This window comes from Cuculus canorus, chromosome 1, assembly GCF_017976375.1.
Source record: "Cuculus canorus isolate bCucCan1 chromosome 1, bCucCan1.pri, whole genome shotgun sequence".
In the NCBI taxonomy this organism is placed as follows: Eukaryota; Metazoa; Chordata; class Aves; order Cuculiformes; family Cuculidae; genus Cuculus; species Cuculus canorus.
Genome location: NC_071401.1, coordinates 191,383,648 through 191,396,684, shown reverse-complemented (window position 1 = coordinate 191,396,684; position 13,037 = coordinate 191,383,648). Strand labels below are relative to the sequence as shown.

Below are 13,037 nucleotides of genomic sequence, written 5' to 3'. Positions count from 1 at the left end.
GCTAAGTAAACTTAAGATACTCAGAGGTTTTAAAGAGTTCATAAAGTATATATTAAGAAATTAAAATATTCATTACTCACTAACAACATCAGTGGAGATAGAAGCCAGACTGAAGAGTGGAGCAACTTTCTGTTCATAAATTCTCTTCCCTTGTCGTTTTCCCCCATAGGGATTAATATAGACAAGCAACTGCTTTGGTCGAGACTCTGCAGTTAGGGAAAATATAGTACACTGCTTTTGTATATAAAACAAAAATTCCACAAGCTATACAAAACCAAACTTGTAAACAAAGTGAACACAGCATACAAGCCTTTTACAACTCTATCCTGAACCAAAAAGCTAGATAAAGTTGCCTCATCTATCCTCTTTATTATGCCGAGCATATTGACAGCATTGAATGGATTGGTGAGAAGACAGGAAGTGAAGTCCAGAACCATTTCATCTGACTCCACATCTCACATTCTCAGACATATTATTCTCACAGTACCTTCCCACTAAGTGACATCAGTATCACAGGCATACAAGACAAGACAAACCAAGGGCAGCACTACGAAAGACACTTAAGTGAAGCATACACAAAAATACTTTTACATTATTTTATTTAAACAATGTTCTTGCCTTGGTAACATAGTTAAAATACATTTCCTTTCAGTGATAAATGGAAATAGAATCTGCACAGCAGTGCTTGACCTATAGTATGACCTCTTCTTCCCAGAAAACACCTTTGATATTATTATCTCACATTTCTTTGAATCGTTATGAATTTAAATGGGTGGTGGTAATAAAAACAACTACTACATCTCTGTACTAATGGATACACAAAACTGTAATGCTTGCTTCACCTAGTAAGCCTTCCTTTTTCTGTATAGAACACAGAGACCTGTTGTAACATTCACACGTCCTCAGAAGGCATTCTAAATTACTATTTGAAAATAAAAGAATAAACAGCTATTAGATCAGCACATTTGCATTACAAATCCACATGAGCTTTGAATGGTTTAAAATGTTTGAATGTTTTAAAGCTGCCAAACACCCAAAGCACCATACACTCTCACTGACAGCCTGTTACTTTTCCTGAAATGGTTTGTTTCCAATAGAATGAACAACTGAACTGAAAGGGAGATGACTGCCCTGGCCGCGTGTCAGACGTAGTGAATGGGTGCACAAAGCCATTTTTGAAAGATTTTCTTGGAAGCCAGATAACTCCCGTGTAAGTTACACAAAGCAAAAACATTAGTAAGATGCGTGGTTCCAATATTTGCTCAGAAGAACATTATTAGTTAAACATTATTCTGTGAGCCTTACACCAGACCTGCTTGAGTTACATTGTAAGTGCACTTGTATCCAGTCTCTCCTCTGGCTGGCTGTCTCGGATGGACCTCAGATCTGGCCTCCCTGGACGGACCTGATTACTTTATTTCATCTGGGCTGTAAATGGGTCCTGTTGCCATCTCCATCCCTGCTCCACCCACCGTGATCAGACGCAGCAGGAATGCATCCTGGTCAGTGAGGGCACTGCCAGTGCTATGGTCATTCTTGACCTTCCTTCCATCACAGAGTTGCTCCGCTCCTGATGCTCCCTGACATCTATCAAGGTATCTCTTTCAGGAATAAGTTGCAAAACTACTATTATCCTTCCAAACAGATGTCCATGAGTCACAGAAATGATTAACAGGAACTCTTAGTATACATGGCACAGTGATAATGAGAGAGAGTAAAAAGGTGAGACAGAAAAAAAGATACCTGTAAGTCTTACCATTGCTACAATCCTTGACCTCAGATCTCTAGAGTATCTCGAACCTCTGAGCTTACATCTGCTCTTTACTTTCTCTAATGCTACAGTCATTTAAAGCCTCTGCTAAGCTTCCGATATGTCCTTATCCTGAGAAAATAATTTACACCTGGGAAAAATGAGAAACCTATAGTTCTGACTGATTGGGGTAAAACACTCAACTTAATGAATATGCAAGATGCAAAAATTCTTATAAGGAGAACAAGGCACTTGACTCTCAGCTCCCTCAACTTTTGAGCATATGCTGCTCTTTAGAGTTTGAATAAGTACATATCAAAATAATCTTAATTGACATATATGCCTGCAGAACAATGCTGCAAATGTTAGTAGTTTAGTCAAACTTACTCTGCATTTCAAGTATTTCTTTCAGTGCCTGTATCCACTGATTACACAAGTGCTCATCAACACACCAAAACGTCACATCACTGCACCGCCAGCGGTGATTTCGGGCTCTTTTCACATAATAGACTATTCAAATAAAAAAAAAAATTAAAAAGAAGAGGCACAATGAGACTGTTCTGTGAAATGACAGCTGCATTTCAGAAAGAAAATATTTCCTTTTTTAAAAAAAGCAGTAATTAATCCCCACTACACATTTTTCAAATGACAGAAGCATTCAGAATGTGACAGGACATTTACAAAAAGTCAGAATGAAAACATAAAATGAAAATATTTGCTCTACATCATTACTTTATAGTAGACACTCAAACCTAAACTTCTTTTTAAACAAAATGCAATCCATTTTTCCATAAACTGATTGCAGACATACTTACACAAAAGTTCACTGTGCAAATATAGTAAAATACTTCACAACATAAAATTTTGGCATTGGAGCAATCACATTTGCCCCAGTTTTACAGCACAGAAGTCACCACTCTACCCAAAACCAATAATATTTTTCTGGCACTTTAAGAACACAGTCAATTATGTAAGGAACCTTTACACAAACACATTCTGATGACTAGGGATAATTTTAAAAACCAAACATTTAGGACATGTTTTTCCAACCTCTCTCTTGATATCTAGTCAAGTTGTGGAAACGAAGGGTCCTGGCCGCAGACTCATTCAGCAGCAGAAATATAAGACATTAGTTAGGACTTCATTAAATAACCAAGCACAGCACATGTTCTTAAAGGAAGGGGATTATTTTTCAAAATTACAATCTTCAAACATAAATGGGCAGATTTTTGGTGAGGCTTTGTTTGTCTGTCTGTTTCAGTGAGGCTTTGGGTAGTTTCAGGTACTTTTAATTTTTAAATGCATCATTTCAATTAAAAAAAAAAAAATCTGAAAATTCCTTTTGAGTCTGTCCCAAAGTAACTCCAATAAAGTAATTAGCACAAGCATTCTGAGACTGTATTGGCCTTACCTGTGAAAGCATATGGTTTTTCCATTTTTTGCCATTTCCCGATATTACGCTGTTTCTTGTTCAGTTCAGTTTCTTCTACAGCAATGATCTCAGAGGTTGGTACAAAGCAGTTTTCTGTATGAACGCAAGATGTTACACATTAACATCTTCAAATAGGACCAGAATGCTTAATTCTACACCTAATATAATATACAGTTAGAGCATGACCAAGAGCATAAGTAGAAATTTGCTGAGTATTTTCAAATTCCTTTTGCCTTTATTTAAAGTGCATAATCCATAACGACCTACAACCTAGCCCAAATAATATTTTACATATCTATGATTTCTCAAAGTAGTCTCAGTATAATTTTTTCACATGAAGCCAAAATCCAGCAACACTGATTTCAAAGTAATGAAATTGACCCTTCAATGACCCCTAGTGCAGATATTTTACAGTTAACAGCACACTGCTATTTCAAAGAATGTGCAACTAAATCTAGTTCAGAGAGCCTACAGAGGCTATTTGTTATTCTCAAGTAGTTAGCTTATGAAAGAAGGGCATTTATATAAATTCTTAAGACTTTAAATCCCACTAAGCTTTTAAACCTCAGTATCTCCTAAGAAGCAAATTCTAGACGTTATGTTTATGTACCGCTAAATACATTTCCCTTGTATCTACTTCAAAACTATTATTATTCAAAATTAAAGGCCTCTTACACTATGAAAGAATTTCTTCCACCCTCACTCTTTTTTCTCTTATAGTCCCTTAACACCTTCTCACTCGTCGTAACTCCTGTCAAATTGAAGATTTTGTCTCATTTTCATTACCGATTTCAAAATTTCTTTGCCTTTACCTTATCTTCAAACGAAAAAAGGTGGCACTGAAAATGCGTGCTATGTACTTATGTACGAGCAAGTAATCTGTGTATATATACACACACATAAAACATTTAATTACATAAGATCACATTTTTGCTATTATATATTATACTACTAAAATATACTTCTCTCATATGTACATAGATACAAAGAGAGATATAGAGATAGAAAGTGTTATTAAGCACATAAAATAAATCACTTATACTGATGTTGTTACTAGGTTTTATCCTACATCTCATCTTCCTCACCATTTTGCAGAAGTACTCTAACAATGGAGAGCAATGTAAAATAGGCAAAAAACTTTCCTGAGCTCTTTACAGCGGTGACAGCAATTCACACCCCACTAGTTCAATTGCATATACACACCCCAAATGTTTTAAATGCTTACAAAACAAACTGCAGGTCATAATAATTGCATATACTATATTTAAGGCACGATGGGGAAATGCAGCAGTCACAGAATATCTTTATAAAGATCTGAGAGTAGAGACAAACTTGATAAAAACACTTCACTTGTATATAGACATGCATATACACATGTAAGATGATATCAAGTATTTTATATTGGATAGTAACAGTTAATTGTCTTTCCTGACATCCAGAGTAAAGCTCTGCTATGGGATCTCAATATGATTATCCACCTATCCAGTTAACCACAGGAAAAAAAAAATACAGAGCATTGATGGAACAATAAATGAAGGGAAGGGAGCATGTTCTTTAACCTTTTTTTCCCCAGAACTGCTTTTACTTTTCATTTTTCTACTGGATATGCCACCTACCTCTATGTCAGAAAATAGAAGAAATCTTGTAGCATTTATAAAGATAACATTTCAGTGGTAACTCATTATTTTGTTGCTCACAGATATGCTACTAAATGTAGTTTGTCAGTTTTGACCAGAAGTAAATGACAATGCAACATTTTTGGAAATAATTCTACACGCTGGATACTTATTAGCACATATGGAGGACCAGCAACAGAAGCCATTGCTTTATTAGGCATTTTCTATATAACAAAGGGAAAGCTGTCCAACTGCACAGATAGCAAATAGATCAAAAAGCATTTCCAAATCTGAATCACTGAAAGTATTTCTTTGGAGTATATATTACAGTACATATTACATAGCTTGCATTAACAACCCTGTGCCTTGAAACCACTTCCACTAAGCTCTCCTTATTCTTCAGTCACATGACTGGAAGTTCTGCTTTTCCAGCAAATCTCTCTACAGATGGCAAAACAGCAGAGTAAATGTTTTAGTCTATTACGTGCATTTTTAATCTTAAGCCACAAGAGTTACATATCTAAAAAAGCCTATCCTTAAAAAAACCAACAAAACGAACAAATACCCCCCAAAAAAAAAAAACCTAAAAAAAAACCTAAAAGAAAAACCTAAATACCTTCCCAAAGAACCAAAAAAACCCCAACCCCCAAAAGGGAACAAAACAAAAGCAGAGAACATAGTGACCCCATCTTCCCCCTCTGCGTTCAGTAAAGTCTGAGAAGTTTCTATTCCGTAAATACCAGCTATGTTGACTGTGGCCCTCAGTACTACTCAGCACTGTACAAGCATCGAGCAGCTCCGCTACCCTGACAGTATATTCCATGGCATTTAAAACCATACACTACCAATACAGTACTTGTAGAGGACCAGAAAGATGCAAATGCAAAGCTGTCTCAAATACAAACATGTTATTCAGAATATTCTCCACAGGTTATAAAAACAAATGTGAATGCAGTGGCATTCACATTTCTCAAGAATTTCTATGCGTCCAAATATGACTATCGCTATCTGACTTAGTGTTATACAGTACGTTGTTTAATCAGAAAGCAAATCATCTGAGTTTCCACCCTTTCCACTCCCCCACCCACCCACACCCCCACACTCCCCCACACCCCTACTCCCCGCTTTTCCTCAGAAGGGAGAAGTTTCCATTGTCTATCTCCCTCTCTTTTGAGAGGTCAACAAGGCTTGCATATGTACTAATTACAGACCTTTCACACACCTACTTCTGTAGCATTTACCCTACTATCAAGTAATGTGAACCATTTCTTTCACTGCTTTAGCATAACGGTCACCACTCACAAAGATCTTGCATCACGAATGTCTTGATCTTTACGAGTTTCTCTCAAAACATGGAAAATCTTATTGCCGCATTAACAAAACTAATTTGGTATTAGAGCAGCACTACTAGATCAACATTAATGCAAAAAGTTGAACTACGTACTCCGACCATTCCAAACAAGCAATTTTACTTGTCTCAGTATGAGGTACTTAACCAAGTAGCAGTGACTTGTTCAACAAACACAGATTCAAGAGACTGAATTTTGAGTTCAGAAATACTCAAGTACATATCAGCACTCTTAAACTTAATCCTAAAGTTCTTCACAGATTTCTGTTTTCATTCTCACCTTGTTCAATGTCTAGCATACACAACATGCCAAAAACAATGATCAGTCCATTTAGAGCAGTTGAATAAAGGGGCAAGGCAAAAAAACCCACAACACACCTCAAACAAAACACATAATAGACAGGTGACAGTCTTCCCAGCACACAGGCTGTGCCAGTCATCACTCATTCTGGGTCACAGTGCCCTCATAGCCTTACACAGACACTCTTCTTGAATTGGAAGCTGACAAATCCGCAAAATATTGCGTTAGATGCATACTACTTTTCCCTAAGCTAAGCTAGCAAAAAGGAAAAAAAGCCAACAAGGTAAGCACATTAATAATGGGCTTTGTAAAAAAAGTAACTGGCAGTTGTAAAGTATGTTTTTCTGTGTTAAGAAAGGCTTTTTGGCATGTCATCACTGTCTGCCACTCCCACAGAACACTTCCCAAGTTTAAAAACACACTCAGAACCCGAGTCAAGATTTGTGCATTCATCGCTGCCAGCCATGTATCCTACTGGCCAAATTCCTCCCTCAGAAACGCGTCAGCTCAAAGAAACACAGGGATGTTCAAAAGCAGGAAAAAATTGCTGATCAAAGTATTCAGTTTATTCTTAAAATTCAGGTCATGCCCACGGATGCAATGGCATTCAGAATTAATTATTAGTATACTTGTGTAACTTAGAAATACTAACAACTGAAAAGCTGGGATTTAAGGAAAAAGTATTTTTCAGTCACTTGGAAAACTAATTTACCATTACAGACTGCACAAATAGCAAGTGATTGTGTCCCAAGTTTAAGCTTTCCTTTCACCCAAGAGCAAGAAAAAATGAACATTTCTTATCAGAAGGTACACTGCATTACATGATCATGCACTACAGAAAGCTGTGTCTAATAAGACAGAATAAGAGGTGATGGTGGATAGGGATATAGAGCAAAATTGCACAGAATTCACATCCTCGGCAAGGCAGTGTGGGGGTGATGCAAAGTGTCATGTTTAAATTATTTAATTCAAAACTGTGGAAGAGTCACATAAATACATGAAAGCCATGATCTCACAATATACAGCTATATACAGTGGAACTGGCTTTTTTCAGAAAAATTAAGTCTTCAAGTATTTAATAATTCGACAGACAATAGATCAGTTCCTAATATGATCAGACATACAGCTGATAATTCACACTGCATACGTGAATTTGAATCACATCACAGCAATTTGAACTTGGATCAATTTGTATATTTAAATCATACTACTAAATGTTTTCCTGTTGATTTTTTTAAATTTCAAAATTAAATCATTTCAACTATAAATGTTTCAGTGGTAAAGCAAGAAATAAGTTGCATTTTTTCACCTTAAGGGGAAAGCAAACCATCAAGGAAGTGTATGGTGAAACACATGTATTGTTTAATGTGAAGTGCACCTGTATTTGGATAGTGTATCATCTTCTGGAAGTTGAATAAACATTCCAAAGAAACAATGCCCTCTAGAGCTATTACTCCCACATCCTACTGGTTCAATGTACTCAGTGGAACTGCCTAGAAAAACAACACGGTCCAAAATTCCACATGTGCCCATTGTCAATCATGAATGACTGATGAAACATGACCTTAACTAAGGATGTCCATACACACCAGAGGTGCTGGACAGACGTTGTGTCTATGCAGGCCCACCCCTGCCGTCTTGGTACTGTGTTTAGCAAACTGAGCATTCTTTAGAACCCACAACATCAGAACGGCATCAGTCTTGTGAAAACTCGTACTGATGCTTCCTAAAGTGGTTGTTTTAGTGGGAAAGTGGAAAAGATGGCAAGGGAGGAGAACTCTGAAGGGAGAAATAGAAGGGTTAAAAGAAAGCGTACACAGTAATTGAAGGCATACAGTCAGGTGCCTAGTTTCATCATCACCTTCATACTTGTGCTTTACAATTAAAAAAAAAAATCAGAAAAATGTCAAAAAAAATCTCATTCTGTCTTTGAAATCTCCTAGTACTAGGTAAGATATAATCTTAGCCAACACTTCTAAAACTCCTTTAAGTACATACATACAGTACATCATCTTCCATGAAGTTTGGCACACAAAGTTTTATCATGTTGCCTTGAGAAAAACCTGACTCCACCATCAACATGAGGAAATAATAAAACAATTGATCTGCCCAGCTTTTCGGATCGACTAAATTTCACAGTAAAGTGTTACAAGTTTGAAAAACAATGTTCTTCAGAACATCTGAAGGCTAAGGTATGCCTAGAAAAAAAAAGGTGCATAGAGAAAACTAAGAGAAACACATGAAGGATTTCAGATAAAACTTCCCTCTAAGTCCAAACAAGCCTAACCAATGAAAGAATGGGAAATGGGAGCCTCATTACACTGAAGGCAGATCTTGAAAATATGACGCTGTTGAAAAAGGTCTAACAGCAGGAAGGAAAGTAAGCAGTATTTAGGATTTAAGGTTTTAAAAACATACCATGATTTGAACAAACATTTTATGTTTTTGTTATTGTTGGCACCTTCTCAATGATAGCATTAAAAATAATTGTCCCAAGTTAATATTTCTTTATTCCCAAAATGCATTGTGACACAACATGTTTTTAAATATATATCAAAATAAATATCACTGTACAAAGATGAGAAAACACAAGAATCTCCCCATATTCTGTAAAATCATATTTTCATGGACATTAGGACAATGTCTCTGTTGTTTTCTATCTGTTCCTAAGTTTGGATGCCACAGGATGAGGTAGATGTTTAAACATTTCCACAACACACCTAACTATAGCTCTAGTTTCTTACCCGTCAAAGTCCAAAAACTTTGACTACATATAAACCAAACCATTTTTACTTACTTAGCTAAACCTGTGACAGTAATACTCAGAAAATAAGCAACCGTCATCAATTTTTTCAGTTTAAAAACAACTGTTCCACTACAATAGCTACCCATTAAACAAAATATATAGCACTTGCATACCGCATACTTAAATCTGTATTTAGTATTACTGCACACTAGTCCTGTAGTCAAAGGAAAAATGGTAGAAATATACCAATCTTGGTGAAGTAACTCCTCCTCCGAAATTATATGCTTCTAACTAACCATCTTCCATATTATAAAGTTTATTTATATACTGTCATGTATGCTGCTCGTATTTCCAAAATGATCATACAGAACACCATGAACCATCCTAGGTCTTAAAAGAGCTTAAAGACAACAGAGCTTTTATATACAATATAAAACTCTGATGGTATTAAAACACAAGTGCAGTAAACACGTGTACCTCCTTTCCTTAACACCTGGATTAATACTTGTATTGTATTGCTCTCTACCTAAATTATACCTGTGTCTCCAGAACACTTGGGAATTTCTTTTTCCTTCTCGCACTGTCCCTTTTCTCTTCTGATTCCACATAGTATTTTCCAAAATCTTATAAACAGCTCTGTTTCTGGGCAGCAGGCACACTCAGTAACCAGACTTGACTCCTAAGGAATCTCCTATCGGGTACAGCTTCAGAAACTGCCTCAAAAAAGAGCCCAGCTTACTATGTCCCACTCTTCTTCCACCATCCTCAGCATTCCGACATCCACTTTGGAACAGGCTTCAGGACAGGCTCATACTCAGTTCAGCCCATGCGGAGTAGGTTGAGAAAACTTGCAACTTAAAAAGCTGTAAAAAATTACAGCTGTATGCAGTGCTAATAAGAGTTGGACGTGACTTTGTGGCACTTTTACACAGTCTAAAGGAAGTTATCACACAAGAAAATGGAGCTGCCACTGAAGTTGTTCTAGCCTAATGATCAGTCAAACATTATCTATGCAAAGACATTTTTAGAAATATTTTACACAATTCAACAGAGTTCTCTCTGAAACAGGGGCCACTTAACCTCATGGGAGCAACTGTCCCAAAAGGCTTTGAAACTTTATATTTTAAATATAAGATCCAGATACCTTTCTCTAGGCTCATTTTATTTCATTTTGAAAAGTACACAGCTTATTTTTTGCACCAATACATTAAACACAGCAGAATTAAATAACTAATCTGTTTTGCACATCTTAAGTTCATTTAGCTGCACATCTGAATTAAGTTCAGAAATTTTCAATTACTTTTTTCAGCAGTAGTGCCGATATAAACTGCATTATGTTAAATTGTATTCACACAATAGCAGGGAAGGATAACAGACTCTGTTCTTACATTATCGTGAATAAAAAGATACTTATTTAAAACATGACTAATTCTCAGTTATGCACACTACAACATCAAAATCTTACAATTTATTTTGAGTCTTCCTTCTCCTCTTTCCCTCACCTTTTTTCAAAAAGCCTCAGGCTAATAAGATGTTATGATAACATCAGGAAAATATTGAAGAAGAGTACAGGGGAAGAAGGGAAGAACTATTTGACTATCCAAATTTGGCAGCTTGCCTGGGACTGGAGATATCTATATTCAAACCTTTCTCAAATGAACTTCTAGTCAACCTTTCTATTATTAGTTTCTCTCTGTCAGTTCCTCCAGCCTCCAAAGTGAGGTTGACAGCAGTTTTCCACTCTACAGCAGCTGCTGTGAAAAGAAGGACATTACACATCTTCAGATATTCACATATCGTGCTAATAGGGTGATCTTAATAATGGGAATATTTACTATATAAGTCCTTTGAGGTCAAAGAATCTCGTGAAATACCACCTAAAATGTAGTAGACAGCTTGATGCACTGTATGGACAGACATTTTCAGAAGTTTTCCTGAAATCATGTCAGGTATTTTTAGCAGCAACCTCTCCTCCTTGCAGTTTTGTAAGTCAGCACTATCCTAATAGCACAAAAAGGGAAACTATATACAGATTCATTACCACATTATAAATTATTAGCCTACATTAAATATTTCTGAAACAATAGCTTGCAAAAGTTAAGCTTGCTTTGGAAATTTCCATGGACCACTTTAGAAGGCAAAGAACTAAAAAACCCTAATTTCAAAGAAAAAAAAGAAACCAAACCAAATTGTCTGAAACACTGCTTCGGTGTGGAAGTAGTTTTTTAAGCACAACTAAGTCATAGAATCACAGAATAGTTATGGTTGGAAGAGACCTTAAAGATCATCCAGTTCCAACCCCCCTGCCGTGGGCAGGGACATCCCACTAGATCAGGCTGACCAAGGCCCCATCCAACCTGGCCTTGAACACCTCCAGGGATGGGGCAGCCACAACCTCCCTGGGCAACCTGTGCCAGTGTCTCACCACCCTCATGGTGAAGAAATTCCTCCTTATGACTAGTTTAAATCTGCCCCTCTCCAGTTTATAACCGTTCCCCCTCGTCCTGTCACCACAAGCCTTTATGAACAGTCCCTCCTCAGCTTTCTTGTAGCCTCTTTCAGGTACTGGAAGGTCGCTATAAGGTCTCCTCGGAGCCTTCTCTTCTCCAGGCTGAACAAGCCCAACTCTCTCAGCCTGTCCTGGGAGGGAAGATGCTCCAGCCCTCTGATCATCTTTGTAGCCCTCCTCTGAACCCGTTCCAACAGCTCCATATCCTTCTTACGCCGAGTTTACTTGTTATGCAAGTAAAATCATAGAGTCATAGAATAGTTTGGGTTGGAAGAGACCTTAAAGACCATCTAGCTCCAACCACCTTGTCCCGGGGCAGGGAAAACGTCACTTTTAAAGTTCTGCGAGCCTATTATGTCCTGCTGCAATCGATCTGGATACAAACTACCCGCGGCTCCCCGCGGTTCGGCGGCACAAACCGGCGCTCCTCGCATCCCGCCGCAGGGACAGCTTTCCTGCCTTTGTTCTCCCAGCTCAAATCACCCTTTCCGGAGCTCCCCGCCCGGTTTCCAAACGCACAAGCCGGTGCCTCCGCTCCCGCGCGGCCAGCGAGGAGCCCCCCATCCCTCTGAGACCCGGCCCCGCCGCAGCCCCCGCGCCCTGCGCTTACCGCCAGCGCCGCGCGGCGGGTGGCGCCACGACAGCCGCCCTCGCTCCTCGTCCAAGGTGACCTCCCAGCAGCGCTGCCCCAGCCCCAGCGACGACACCATCCGCCGCCCGCCCGGGAGCTTCTCCATGGCCCGCCGCGGGCCGAGCCCGGCAGCTGCAGAGCGCCCGGCCCGCGCCGCCCGGCCTTGTCCCCGCGCGGGGCGGGGCGTCAGCGCGACGGCGGCGGCGCGGGGCGGGGCCAGCGCGGAGGGGCGGCCGTGACCCCGCGGGGCTCCGAGTGCTCGCCCGGGAAAGGCAGAGACAGAGGGGCGGCTGTGACCCCGCGGGGCTCCGCGTCCTCGGGAGAGACAGAGACAGAGACAGAGACAGAGAGGCAGCCGTGACCCCGCGGGGCTCTGTGTCCTCGGCACGGGAGAGACAGGCGGGAGTTTACCCGGCCTGAACCCCCGGACGGCGGAAACGGCAGCGATCGGTGCTCGGAAACAGGTCGCAGCGTATTCAGAGCGTTTGGGTCCAGCCCTGTTCAGTATCTTTATCAATGACCTGGATGAAGACGAGGCTCTGCAAAGGGATCTGAGCAATGGGCTGAGACCGATGGCGAGGGGTTTAACGAGGCCAAATGCCGGGTCCTGCACTTGGGGCACAACAACCCTGTGCAGTGCTACACACTAGGAGAAGTCTGGCTAGAAAGCTGCCTGGAGGAGAAGGACCTGGGGGTGTTGGTTG

General features: G+C 39.4%; 1 protein-coding gene across 3 annotated transcripts in view; it reads right to left on the bottom strand.

The window, feature by feature from the left end:
• Positions 1-12,521, bottom strand: part of CERK (ceramide kinase) — a 41,631-nt gene extending 29,110 nt beyond the window's left edge. For 2 of the 3 annotated variants that reach the window (XM_054069900.1, XM_054069891.1), the window contains exons 1-4: positions 12,313-12,521; positions 3,162-3,275; positions 2,138-2,260; positions 81-206 (exon numbers count right to left, since the gene is read on the bottom strand). In XM_054069900.1, the coding sequence (XP_053925875.1) occupies positions 81-206; positions 2,138-2,260; positions 3,162-3,275; positions 12,313-12,439 (490 nt within the window). In that variant the 5' untranslated portion in view covers positions 12,440-12,521. The remainder of the gene's footprint in view (positions 1-80; positions 207-2,137; positions 2,261-3,161; positions 3,276-12,312) is intronic. The other variant, XM_054069908.1, reaches the window with a different exon arrangement.
• Positions 12,522-13,037: the final 516 nt, after the last annotated feature.